Source organism: Dermacentor andersoni, chromosome 5 (genome assembly GCF_023375885.2).
Source record: "Dermacentor andersoni chromosome 5, qqDerAnde1_hic_scaffold, whole genome shotgun sequence".
In the NCBI taxonomy this organism is placed as follows: domain Eukaryota; kingdom Metazoa; phylum Arthropoda; class Arachnida; order Ixodida; family Ixodidae; genus Dermacentor; species Dermacentor andersoni.
In genome coordinates this window covers 126714408-126728929 of record NC_092818.1, presented here as the reverse complement: position 1 = coordinate 126728929, position 14522 = coordinate 126714408, and the positions used below count along the sequence as shown (strand labels likewise).

Genomic DNA, 14522 nt, shown 5'->3' with positions numbered 1-14522 from the left:
GGTGACCGTGTTTGGGTTTGGACCCCTATACGCCGACGAGGACTGAGCGAGAAGCTCTTGCGTCGCTATTTCGGACCGTACAAGATCATCCGACGTATTGGCGTACTGGACTATGAGGTCGTGCCAGACGGCATTTCGCTGTCACAGCGGCGTCGCTCACGACCTGAAATTGTCCACGTTGTGCGACTCAAGCCGTACCACCAGCGTTGACGAACTTTGGGACTTCGCGTAACTGACTTTTAGACTTGATTTCTTTTCGTTGTTTTGTTACTTATGTTTAATAAGTGTCCTTTTGTGTGTCGCTCTCTTATATTTGTAGCATCGGGACGATGCTTTTTAAGAGGGGGGTATTGACACGTGTACTTATATTTATCGGGCGACCACGTTTCGCCGCCTAACAAATCTTATCGCACAGCGCGGGACGCGCTTGCATGTATCCGAAGTTTCTGGAAAGTTATCGATGCTTCTATCCACAGTCTGTTGTCGACGAACCTTCTGATTTATTCGCCTGACTCGAATGGTGTAGAACTTTGTGGAAGGCACGCGGGTCCGAACGATTAGTCTGGAACATTCGACGACTGCTCTATAAAAGCCGACCCCCTTGACCCGCAGATCAGATTTCCGACGATCGCCGACTGTGTTCGCCGCTTTCGTTGTGCTATAAGTGTAGCCTGTTTTGTGGGCACAAGTTCGCCCAATAAAAGTTAGTTTTCTCGTTCACAGTATTGCTACTGTGTTCTTCTACGTAACCACCACGTGACAATATTAATTGGTGCCCTTCAAGGCAATTGGAAGTATCTTTTACAAAATTGAGATGCCGTATACCTCCTCTAAATTTTTACTTACACAGGTCTGGTCTCGCGATGTCCCCTCTATGTTCTTATTGCAGTGCACCTGAAACTATCGAACATTATTTTCTCTCATGCCGCCCCTTTCTAAGACAAAGAAGAATATTAGAATGCTCATTTACCAAACTTGGCCTATCACTAACCTCGACAAACATTCTTTCTTTTGGGGCAACTTCACTGGGAACCAGCCACAGGGATGCTTTTCTTGCTGTTTACAATTTTATTAGAGAGACAAAAAGAGTACCTTGCTGATTTTCTACAATTATCCATAGTTTCTATTACTTAATTTCTTTACGTTAAATTATTTTATCAAAATTCTTACCAATACTTTCATTGCAAGTCTAAATTACAGTTCTATCGTCCCACGCTCCACTATTCAAATCTAGTTTCTCTATACTTCTAACCTTACGGAAAACCGCCTGCTTCTTGGCCAATCCCCCATAGTGGGTACGCGCCACTGTCTGGGACACAAGACAAGACAAGACTTTCGCAGGTGAATCAAGTGAGCATGTAAAACTTGCCTGTAGCACTGTAACCTCCGCCATCATCTCGCAGTGAGATTGCACAAAATATTGAACAACCACGCGGATTAAGAAAACTCTCTAGTGAGCCGTTGTTGGACATGCTAGGCAAGAAAAAAAAATTGATTGCAGGTGAAACAAGTGAGCATGTACAAGGTGCTTAGCACTTGTCTGTCATCACTCAATGATGTGAATGATGTTCCAGTAATTTTACACTATATATTGAAAAACTGCGCGCATTCAGACAACCCTCTACTTGGTTTCCATAGGTTGTAATATAAACTGAACTCACCCGGACTTATTCGCAAAATGTACATCTTTTTTCTGCTAATCACTCGGACTCAGATTACCCAAAATTCTACTAGTCCAGGCTCACTCGGTCTCAGACTCACACCCCTAGGATCCACTCAAGTTCACTCAGAATAACTCTCACGGGTCAGTCTGAGTGAGTCTGAGTCGACTCAGAAGTGTGACGAGGCCGTTGTCATTGGTCATAACGAGGAAGACGCTTGCACGTGAGTGAAGTAAGCTTGCAAAAGGTACCTAGAACTGTCGTCTGTCTTCGCTCCCGTGACGATGTCGTAATGAGATTACGTAAAATATTGAAACACCACGCTGATTCAGGAATCGCTTTACTAAGAACGTTGTTGTTCTTCATAGTAAGAATTCAAACTTTTTCAGGTGAAATCAAGCGACCCTGCAAAAGGTGTCTCCCGCCGTTGTCTATCATCCCTGCCGTCGTCACTGCCGTCGTCCCTGCCATCATCATGTCGTATTGAGATTACATAAACGCAGATTGCATAAACCATCTTAAAACCGTTGTCGTTGGTCATAATAGACAACAAAAACAAGAAGTGCTTTGTGGCGAAGTTTATAGGTTGAGACACTGCTGTTCCGACCAGCTCGAGTACCACAAACGTTGCACAATTTATTTATTGCATCTTAAAGCAGGTCACATTGCCACCCTTGTCACGCCCCACGAAACTCGCAGCACACCTCGCAGTTTTCCTTGTACACGCGTACTTATAACAACTTCCTTGCTAAAGAAAATTTTGGTGCCGCTTGTGCAACGAGATCACATGATGACCATCCTTACGCGTGGCCAAGCGATTGATTTCATGACAACACTATACGCCACCAGTGCCGCAAGAAAGTATGCCGGCAGAAAGTGTTGCAGGGCAACTATGGTAAGAAACATGTTATGTTTGTTCCAAAGAGCAGGGAGACGAGAATAAATAGTTTCTACAATAGTTAAGTTGAGGAGACGCCACCTGCCGTCTTCACTCGAAATGTCTATGCACTGGCACAGTACATCAGAATAGCAGCAAGGACTACTATCATCACGGTGTCGGCAGGACCATTGCGGATGCATCCCAACCGTAACTACTGGCAAACATCACTCAAACAGAGACAGCTGTTTGAGTGAACCTCTCTGCAGTTAGAACACTGGTGAAACGTATGGCCGGATACGCAATGATCACTGTCCTCTGAATGCGGGATGTTACTTTCCCACGCACGCTTGCCGCGATTGCGGTTGACTTATGTTATATTGTCTGTGGGTTTGTGGTCTCTAGTGTTGCATTTCTATCTCCAACGATGTTTCTTCTATGGAAAGCGATAAATGGACTTCACGACGCGTAGAGTCACAATCTTTTTATATATAAAGACGCGAGAAATCTAAGCGATGGCGCCAATCACTCGGGCTGGTGGAAAACCGTCACGAAGGTGTAGAAGCCGTGCAGAAAGTGCATTATCCCACAGCCAATTCCGGCACCCTGTCAAGAAAAAAAAAACATGTTGGCACGATGCGATCCTTTCTCTAAGGTTTTCAGGGAGTGAAAAAAAAATAAACGAGAAAAAGCAGATCCAACTCATACTTTAGAATATATGGGGAGCAAAGCTTTCATAATGTAATTAGATCAGTGCTATAAAGCTTCTCGTCTTCTTCACCACATTTTCAGCCTAACAAATACGTGTGCCTGCCTGACAAGCCCGAAAGACGCGGAGACAGCCAACACGCGACTCGCGTGATCAACGCTGCCCCGTATTTCACTGAATACGGGATCGGCTGCCTTTTCACACGCCATCTCCGGGATCAGACCAGTTTACTAGTGTACTATCACCAGGGCCGACCCGCCTAACTGGGCAAGAAGCTGACCGAGCAGATGCGCAAAAGTCCTAGAAAGAAGACATACAAAAATTCGCTTTATCTAAATAATTTTGGGCTTGAAAGCATGATGCGCTTGCAAGCGAAAATTTGTATGGGCATTTGTTTTCGCATGTTTTTTTTTTAACGCAGAAAAAAGAGCCACGGACCAGATAGCGCGCCGTAATTTCAAATTAATGTTTACGAATTGTTCTAAAACATATAATTGACATATGTGCCGTATATAAGATAACTAATAAGTTCTTTAATAAGTATCTTAAGTTAAGAACAATAAATACATCTAGACGCTTCTTCCGGTTCCTACTGCTAATGAAGCATTTCAACCTAAGAAAAAAGAATTCAAAATACTGGGCGCTTCTCCAGGTTGCTGTTGAAACACACAGTTGTAGGTTTCATCCTTACGGTAGGCTTCGCTTTTCCTAAAGATACCTCGAACAGCCTGCATTTCTTACCCTATAATAAGCAAGAAGGGGCCATGACTACCGCGCATGCGCACTCACCGCCGCGACCTGCATGAGGAACTCGCCCTTGGCCACGCCCATGAGCCAACCGCCGCTGAGCAAGAGGAAGGCGCTGCCAATGAGGTGGTACAGCAGAAACTGCGACAGAGTGACCCAACAGCATGCATGGAGAAAGTTGTTAGCACACTGTGCCCAAAGGACATCAGTGATGCATACCTGGTCATTGCATTCCTAAGTTTCAAAGACTCACTAGTGAGTGCTCGAGTGCTCGCGTGTTGCCCTTCTTGACATCTCTGTCATCGGTACGCCAACTAACCCAGCAACAACTTCTGGTTATGCCGATAAGTTAATCTGCTCAACTTATTTGCCACTGCTGTATCGTTCATCACATGGTCGAATGATCTATCTATCTATCTATCTATCTATCTATCTATCTATCTATCTATCTATCTATCTATCTATCTATCTATCTATCTATCTATCTATCTATCTATCTATCTGTCTATCTGTCTATCTATCTATCTATCTATCTATCTATCTATCTATCTATCTATCTATCTATCTATCTATCTATCTATCTAAAGATGATTTAGACCTCGTAATCTCCAACAAGCAATTGAAACCACTGGGACACGTATGCATGATTGATTGCTTGCTTGCTTGCTTGATTGATTGATTGACTGATTGATTGGGGGTTATGACCTGGGTGATTGATTGACTGACTAATTTATTGATTGATTGAAGGGGTTATAACCCGGGTCATCTGTTTTTTTTTTTTTTCAGTTCTGAACATTGAAAGATACAGCCCAAAAGATCCACGCACATCTGTGCCCTTCGTGCATCCCATGTCCCGTCCCCTGCGCTGTCCACCATGTTCGTTGACGATGACGTTTAACTCCTCAAAGTCACACCTGGGCTTTTGAATCCGCAGCGGGGGCTCCCAAATAATTTTGGCAAGGGTTGCTTAGGGAACCTAAACCTTTTTTTTATGTTGGCGTTCTTCCCCCGATTGGGTCGATGTATCTGCGGCGGGAAGCTGAATCCGCGACCTCGCTTTCAACAGCAAAAAAGTAATATAGACGCCGCGGCGGGTAACTCCGCCTATCAGAGAGCGTTCCACTCACGTATAACGACAGCGGCAGCAATGCTTGCGTGTAAGGGGAAACGATGCCGCCCGCGAGCATCATGAGCGAGACGTAGCCGTAGGCAAACGACGAAACCACCATCAGCTCGGCAGCCAAGCTCTCGTTGGAAGACAGCATGACGGCCACCAGGGCCGTAATGGCCGTCACCTGCGTAGGGTTTCGACTGGCGGGTAGTCCACCACTTGCGCACTTCACTTGAAACGGCGCAATTACACGGAACCTAGAGGGAAACGTTTTCCATAACGGTCGCGACTTGATTAGAAAGAAAAGCAGCACATAACACAGGACAAAATAGAGAGACAGACAAAGCGCTGGAAAATCGTGCCTAGAAAGGTCGGACGCACTAGAAATTAATGAGGAATTCCAATTTGTATTCTGGTCGCTTTCCTAGACTCACGAGGAAAGGAAGTGAAGGGGTACATGTCAGAAAATGCGTGTACGAAGTTTACTTATTTTGCTGATCAAAGTTGCCTTAGTCAACTATCCAGTATAACCGAACAAAATTCTTCAGGTGGTTTGGCACAAAACCGGCTCCACAGCTCCAACAAGAAAATTCGATATACGTGCATTTGCAGTCGAGTCCCACAGTGTGATAGTTCCGTTGTGGTGGTAAGTTACATTAAACCAACTTATAGAGTACAAACGTTGTTTTGTGCGACAACGAAAAATAGTGAAATGACGGAAATAAGGCACTCACTATTTCACAAATGTTTAGGAAGCCATGCCATGTGACCGTATACTTGGGGTTCACACTCAAGTTGCTTTGTTGCTTGGCTTCTTTCAGTGCTGCCTGAGGCGTGTCTGCCATAGCTTTTCCCTGCAACAAAGTACCCGAGGACAAAGCACAGGATGATGCGCATGTGCTCTTATATGTGAAAGACCAGTGCCCATCCTTCACAAGGGCTCACAGATGGTATATTTGTTCTTGTATAAAGGTCACGGTAAATTATAACAACAAAACGACTTTCTCACTGGCTTACTCGCGTTCCTGTCCCTTTCTTGTGCTTCAACTTATGATAAGCTAGCTTACCTTATGGTACATTCGACTGGTTAATAGCGCGCTCTAACTTGGTTTGTAGCCCACTCGATATTGAAGCCAGGGAAAGCCTGCCCCATACGGACGTGCAAGCTGATCCTAGAGCAATCGAAGTAGCCACGTGATCAAGTTTCTGTGAAATCTAGGTAGCGTTACCAGGTTTAAAGTAGGAGCGCCTCCGTGCACTCTGAGCTAGAGCGCGGCGCTCTGAATGAGCCAAGCGAATGTGTTCAGAACGCTAAATTTTGACCAGGCGAATGTAAAATGCGCTGCGTGAACGCTCTATAGAGCGCTGGAAAACGACCAGTCGAATGTACCATTATTAAATGCGTAGTGGATTAGTGATCAAACGAGCGCAGGCAATAATATTGTTACGTGTAGAAAGAAACAGGTGGAAGAGACTATTTACAGGCTGTTTACACTGGAGCCAGAGCACCAGGCCAACATTCGCTCGCGCCAAGGGCACAGACCCACTTCGTCGTTATCGCGGTGGCTCGTTTCTTGAGCATCTCGCGATAATATCGTAATACTACCTCTTCCCCCCCCCCCCCCCCCCCCCCGTCTGGCGGCAAAAGAACCGTCACTGTGCTGTTAAATATCCAAGGCGCGTGGATAGGTGTAGGGCTTCAGTCGGGCGACGTTGACAATGTCACTGGTTGTCACAGCGGAGGACGTAGTGGGCGTGGCTAGAACGATTTCATAGGTGACATCGGTCACTTGTCGGAGCACGCGATATGGGCCTGAGTAACAGGAAAGCAGTTTTTTTACAAAGGCCAACTTTACGCGATGGTGACAAAAGCAACACGAGGGGGCCGGGCGCAAAATGGACATCACGGTGACGGAGGTCGTAGCGTTGTTTCTGTTTATCTTGAGACACTTGTAGACGAGCGCGCGCAAGTTGGCGGGCATGGTCAGCATGGGCGATTGCATCACGGGCATAACCGCTAGTTGAAGATGTGGTGGACGCAAGCACAGTGTCCAGTGGTAGCATCGGCTCTCGGCCATACAAGAGGTAAAACGGAGTAAAGCCATCAGTTTCGAGACAGGAAGAATTGTACGCACAGGTAATGTGAGGTGAGCCAGGTCCCAGTCACAGTGGTCGTCTGAAACGTATTTGGATAGCATGTCTGTAAGGGTGTGGTTCAAACGCTCAGTGCGGCCGTTGGTTTGAGGTTGGTAGGAGGTGGTAAATTTATGCTGTATTGAGCAGGAACTCATGATGTACGTCGTCAATGACTTTGGCCAAAAACGTACAGCCACGGTTTGTTAGCAATTGACGCGGAGCACCATGCATCAATATGATATCATGTAGGAGGAAGTCCGCAACATTAGTTGCGCAGCTGGTCGGAAGAGCGTGGGTTACGGCGTAGCGAGTCGCGTAGTCCACCGCGACTGCAACCCCACTTGTTTCCTGATCTAGATTACGGAAATGGGCCGAGAAGGTCCAAGCCGACACGATGGAAGGGCTCGGCAGGGATGTCGAGCGGCTGCAGGTAACCAGCGGGGAGCTGGGAAGGCTTCTTGTGTCGTTGGCAAAGTTCACAAGCGGCTACGTAACGTCGTACGGAACGGGCAAGGCCCGGCCAGAAAAAACGGCGGCGTACCCGGTCATAGGTTCGATATATGCCGAGGTGGCCTGCGGTTGGTGCGTCGTGATGCTCATCTAGAACGGTGGAGCGGAGGTGTTTAGGTATTACAAGTAGGAACTCAGAGCCGTCTGGATGAAGGTTACTACGGTACAGAGTACCGTCGCGGAGGACGAAGAGGCGTAGAGTAGCATCGGCCGGAGAGTGTTCAAAACGGTCGATGAGTGCTCTGATGTAGGCGTCACGACGTTGCTCGTCGGCGAAATGAAGCAGCTGGGATACAGAGAATACGCAAGCAGCACTGGTAAAATTGGAGGAGTCAAGAGTCGTAAACAGGGTAACGCGACAAGCTGTCAGCGTCTTGGTGCAGGCGGCCAGACTTCTAAAGCACGGAATATGAAAACTCTTGTAGCCTCAAAGCCCATCGATGAAGCCGGCCTGTAGGATCTTTTAGCGATGAGAGCCAGCAAAGTGCATGATGGTCAGTGACTACGGAAAAAGGGCGACCGTAAAGGTAACGACGGAACTTCGCAACCACCCAGACAACAGCAAGGCATTCTCGTTCCGTAATGGAATAGTTGCGCTCCGATGGTGCTAGGAGGCGGCTCGCATAAGCAATAACGCGATCTTGGCCACGCTAACGCTGGGCTAAGACGGCACCGATGCCATGACCGCTGGCATCTGTACGCAATTCTTTAGGGGCATCAGGGTCGAAGTGGGCGAGAATGGGTGGTGAGGTTAGATGAGTGACGAGACGAGAGAAGGCGGCGGCTTCCGAAGTACCCCACGAGAATTTTACGCTTTTCTTCAAAAGATTAGTGAGGGGTCTAGCAATTGCCGCAAAATCTTGAACGAAACGACGAAAATATGAGCACAGCCCTACAAAACTTCGAACGTCTGCGGCTGTCTTCGGAACCGGAAAGTCTCGGACAGCGCGTGTTTTGTAGGGATCCGGCTGTACTCCGGAAGCGTCAACGATATGACCCAGCAGAGTAATTTGGCGGTGGCCAAAACGACATTTGGACGAGTTAAGTTGTAGCTTCGCCTTTCGAAATACATCAAGTATAGTTGTTAGACCCTCAAGGTGAGTGTAGAACGTTGGCGAGAAGACGATGACGTCGTCGAGGTAGCAGAGGCATGTGGACCATTTGAAACCTTGGAGCAAGGAGTCCATCATACGCTCGAAGGTGGCAGGGGCGTTGCATAATCCAAACGGCATTACTTTATATTGGTATAGGCTATAAGGTGTGATGAACGCGGTTTTTTCTCTGTCCATATCGTCAACAGCAATCTGCCAGTATCCAGAACGAAAATCACTAGAAGTTAAATAGCTTGAACCGTGCAGGCAGTCAAGGGCGTCGTCTATATGTGTAAGCGGGTAGACGTCTTTCTTAGTAATGTTGTTCAGATGACGGTGGTTTACACAGAAGCGCCACGCGCCGTCCTTCTTAACAACACCACAGGTGACGCCCAGAGACTCGAAGAAGGCTCAATGATGTTTTTATCTAGCATTTTGTTCACTTCACTTTGAATTGCTCGGCGTTCCGACGCAGAAACTCCATACGGTCGTCGGTGAATAGGCGTAGCATCGCCAGTAAGAATGCGATGCTTGACCGCGAGCGTCTGGCCTAAAGGGCGATCGTCTAAGTCGAAAATATCTCGGTAGGACGATAATACTTGGCAAAGGTCTTCAGTCTGCGCAGAGGACAGGTACGTAGCAACCATTTTCTTAATGGTGGGATCGGCGCCCGAGGCTGGCGCAGGGGGCCTGCTGAGCTCGCAAGAACCATCGGTCGATAACGCTGCCACGTGATGGTCGCCGAGACAGTCAACGTTGGCAAGGCAAATACCTTGCTGTAGAATTTGCCTTTGCCAATCGAAAGTTAAAGATAGGCATGCGAGTGCGGTTCGCAGTAATAGTAAGTATACTGTGAGGCACGGTAACGTCGAACTGCAGTGGAATGTCGGGCAGAGGAGTGACGAGGTACTCGCCATCAGGAACTGGTGGGGAAGACAACAGTTCAATATAGGCTATTGACTTTGGCGGTAGGCGAAGAAAGCCGGTGGGGCATAAGCGGCACTGGAGTGCGTCAGAAGGTTCTGCCAGAATCGGAAACTCAAGGCGAAGGGTACTGGCAGAGCAGTCAATAAGAGCAGAATGCGCGGAGAGAAAATCGAGGCCGAGGATAAGGTCGTGGGGGCAATGAGCAATCACGGCGAAGAGCACAGGAGTGTGGCGGCCGGCGGTGCTGACGCGTGCCGTACACATTCCGATGATAGGCACAGTACCGCCATCCGCAACGCGCACGACGCGTGCCGACGCTGGGGTGAAGAGCTTGTTCAGTCGTCGTCGGAAGCAGCACTCATAATAGAAAGATGTGCTCCTGGATCGATGAGTGCCGTGACAGGATAGCCGTCAACGTCAACGTCAAGACGGTTTTGGTTCGTAGGTAACGTGAGCAGAGGATTCGAGTGCAGGGTCGACAACGCAGCTTCACCTCCAGAAGCTGCAGTGCCTAGTTTTCCGGCTGGACCTGGGAGGCGATAGGCGGTGAAGAGAAGCGACGGGGTTGGGGCGAACGAGACTGATGGCGTCGAGGTGAGGGCGAGCTGGTGTAGCGAATGTTCGGAGCAGGAGCATCAGCGGCAGTGTGTTCATGGCGGGTAGCATAGGGAACAGAAGGTCAAAATGTGCGGGGATAAGCGGCGGCGTATGTCCGAGGAGGTGGTGGCCATCGGTTGCGGCAGTGACGCGCGACGTGGCCGAGGCGACAGCAGTGGAAGCAGATCGGCCTGTCATCAGGGGTACGCCATTCGGACGCGTTGCGGCAAGATGTGGCAGAAAAAGGCTGCCGGGGTCGAGGAGGGCCGCTAGAGAACTGGGGAACGCTGGGTTGAGAAGTTGAACACACGGAGTTCAGACCCATGTTCTCAAATTCCTGTCTGACGACGGCCTGAATCATCGCAATTGTGGTTACTGGTGGATCGGGAGGCGTCGCTGAGAAAGCTGGCGGACAGGCGGCCTCGAGTTCGCGCGGACAATACGGGCTACGTCGTCACCGGTGGTAGTCTGACGCAATCGACCCTCACATGTCGGCGTAGCAGCAGTGTTGGGTAGCCGCGTGATGTGGTGTGAGATACGGCGGCTATTAGCTTGTTCAATTCTTTTATGATGGCGTCGATAGTTAAGACGTTGCCCTAAACAAGCAAATTGAAAGCGTCGTTGGCGATGCCTTTTAGCACATGCGCCCCTTCATCTGCTTCAGACATAGCATGGTCAGATTTGCGGCACACAGCCAAGACGTCGATGATATATGAAACGTATGGCTCTGTAGGTGTCTGAACACGAGACGCAAGAGCTCTTCTCGCGGCAACCTTGCGCCCAATGGGGTCACCAAACAGTTCCCGTAGCTTTTCTTTGAAACTGTCCCGACTGGTTATCTCGTCGTCATGCGTTTGGTGCCACACGCTTGGGGTGCCGCCGAGATAAAAGATGACATTGGCGAGCATAATGGTTGTGTCTCACCTGTTATTAGCGCTGGCATGTTCATATAGCTTGATCAATTCGTCAACATCCTGTCCCTCCAGGCCAGAGAACACACCAGGGTCGCGATGTTGGGCAACCGTGACGATTGGAGCAGTCGGACCAGCCGAAGCCGTTGCAGAGGCGGGCTCGTCACCGGGAGGCATGGTGACTAGCTCGATGTACCGACCACTCCGAAGTTCCGTGGCGAGGACGGGGATCACTCACCTCCACCAGAATGTTACGTGTAGAAAGATACAAACGGAAGAGACTATTTACAGGCTATTTACACTGGAGCCAGGGCGCCAGGCCGACATTCGCTCGCGCCAAGGGCACAGACCCACTTCGTAGTTATCGCGGCGGCTCGTCTCTTGAGCATCTCGCGATAATATCGTAATAATATATTTGATATTAAAACGAAGGAAAATAAAGCTGGGCAAGTCATGTAAGGTGAACATAGGGCGGATAACCAGTGGACGAGAAGAAAGAGGAAGTGTCGATGAGGACGGCAGAGAAGTTGGTGGTTGCGATGAAATTAGAAAACCTGCAGGCATAATATGGCGTCAGCGGGCGTAAGACAAGGCTAATTATCGATTACAGGGAAAATTTTTTGGCCTCAAGTAGGCTGATGATTAACCACCGCAAGCAAAAATGAGTAGAAATACGGACAGCGGCGGCCCCAATATTATCTGAAGCAACATTACATTCCGTTAACGCGTTTTGCTGTGTTATGGATGACTCGCCATGCTGCATGACTGATCTCATAAGGTTCCATTAAGCTCTCTACCTCTCGTACCAATCAGATGTTCAACTATTAATGCTCTTACCAATTGTATCTTGCAGAGGAAATGGACACCTATTTTGTTTACCTTGAGACTCCGTGCAACAACTCGCGTCTTTACTACACAAAATTGCCATCACCGTTCAATCACAATGTCTTCGTTCAACTGATTTCACAGCTATGTTAAGTTTTATCACGTGTCGATGGCAGTAGTGTAAGGCAGCCGTTCCTCGATGTCTCTATGACGTGTTCTTACATTTTTTTATGCTAGACACCCTTGCTGATGGGAGCCACCTTTCCTCATCTATCGCCACTACAGCCGGCTCACCGTCATTTAAGACTCTTATAACCAAATTTTAGAGCGCAGCTCTTAGGCGCCCGGCCCTTCGATGAGCTTCAGTGTTGCAACACCTCGTAACCGAGCGGACGCGGAGCGCAGCGGGAGATGAAAGTACGTGCGAGGAGGTAAGTGGAGGAGAAGGCTACAGTGAGAGCATGAGGCGGGAGCGGAGGAGGAACGGAGGGGAGACGGCCTGCGCATGCGCTGAGTTGCCGGTGGCCACGGAATCTTCAGCCGCGTGGGCGATCTTAGCTGCGCTTCCGAGGGGGAGGGCAGGGTGGCGTGAGCTGGGGAGGGCTACACTCGCCCACGGCGTCAGCTGCTGAAGTCAGTCCGCGGCATCAGCGTGTGTTACGGGGATCACTGCTCCGGCAAGGCTCGATGGGGAGTGGTTACGAATAAAGGTCGATGCGACGCTCCCTTAGGTGCTGTCGCCGTTGACGCTGGTGGCACGATTTCCCCGCGACGAAGCCCCGCTCTCGTCGTTGGTGGAACGAAAGCGTGCGAAAAAAAAAAAAGCGTAGTGCCTTGCAAGACGGGCTGCGCAGTGACGATGGCTACGATAGGGCGTCAGAGTAGGGCGCATTGTCTGTACGGAAACATAGCGCTGCATGAGCTGCATGGCGGCTGCTGTGAATCGCGCCCACGCATCATCTACGCATTGCCTCTCGCGATATCCCGATTAGCGAGGCAGTCGCGCCACACTTCACTCCGTTTGCAATGTGCTGCACGAGACAGATTGTCCGCGCCAGCTAAGCTACTCACAGCGTTCTGTTCCTAATATAAACCGTGTACCTATATAATCATTATACGAAATATTAATGCGCGAAATGAAAACACGTATGGAGCTGTGCTCAAATTTCACAAAAAAGAGTATCGTATTCGTCGGTGATATTTTGCTGGGCGCGGAGGGGGGGGAATTGCATTTACTTTTCTTTCTTTTTTTAATCTACTTTTTGATGCCCATAGAATGCTTCGGAGTTTTTCACTGTTCCTTTTTTTATTATTCATATATGATTGTTAGCAAGCCTATGTGCCTACTCCCTCTGCAGTGCCCACTGGACCCTCTGAGGGTATGATAACACAAATAAATCATAACACGAACGGTGTCAGGTACACATTGCAGTCGGGTGGCGCCTCAGCTGTAGATGTCACTTTTATTGCAGGATAAGCAACGTAGTGTCAAATTTACGCAGGTAACCTTACAAATCAGATTTAGATGGCGGCGGCAGCACCACCTACAGATAGTTGTAATTTAAGGCCACGCTTACCTTTTGTGGTAACTGCGCGCAAACGGAAAAGGCCCAACTGTCGCTTCTCAGCGACCTCGCACTAACGTGGTCTTGTCTTCGTCTTCAGCAGGCACGAAGCGCGCGCAGTAGAGACGATCATGGCGATGATGGTCCTCAAACATATAAAATAAAGGACTATAAAATAAGGGATCCGCCAAGAATCGGGCTAGTTGAATAGAGGTTTATAATATACATTAAATGAAAGAAATGATAGAATCATGAAACCTAAAAAGCAAGGACTAGCGTCTAATTGAACAATTCCATTAGATGAATACACAAATAAAATATATTTAAAGATATGCAAAACCGACGCACACTTTTGAATGTCGGTGAAGTAAAGCTTTAGTAAAGCGGTTAATTAAAGCGTTACAACCAACAGTGACGCGTACATTTTTCTTATTCCCCGCAACATGTAATCCATTGGAATGTGTATTTGTGTCCACCATGAAGGTTACAACTTTATTGTCATGCAATTTTTATGTTTATGCACTGCGTCATTCGCAGGCTATGCCGAAATGCAAACTCCAAATCAGGTGGATGCACATTGTGAGATGTATATGCATCGATGCCTCAAGGACGAAGACGATATGTCATGCTTGTCGAGGGAAGAATGCTGATGAGAGCTCTATTTTTTTAGTATTCCTATCAACGCAAGGTTTACTGTAGTATTGATCAATACTTTATCTCATGTATTAAGCTTTCTTTTTACTTTTTGTGTTATTTATTTATTAACCAATTTCTTTTATTTATTGAATCAAATTACCACCCGATTCGTGGCCTATTCCCCATAGTGGGTTTGTGCCATTAATTGAGACTTCTTCA

The 14522-nt window shown here is 48.2% G+C and overlaps 1 protein-coding gene across 1 annotated transcript; it reads right to left on the bottom strand.

Moving 5' to 3' along the window:
- Positions 1 to 3010: 3010 nt before the first annotated feature.
- On the bottom strand, positions 3011 to 13843 carry LOC126531123 (uncharacterized). Its single transcript, XM_050178535.3, has 5 exons — positions 13680 to 13843; positions 5840 to 5959; positions 5122 to 5289; positions 4037 to 4135; positions 3011 to 3144 (listed from the first exon to the last, which is right to left on the bottom strand). The coding sequence occupies exons 2-5, from the start codon at positions 5948 to 5950 to the stop codon at positions 3064 to 3066; spliced, it is 459 nt and encodes a 152-aa protein (XP_050034492.2). The 5' UTR covers positions 5951 to 5959; positions 13680 to 13843; the 3' UTR covers positions 3011 to 3063.
- Between the last annotated feature and the right edge of the window lie 679 nt (positions 13844 to 14522).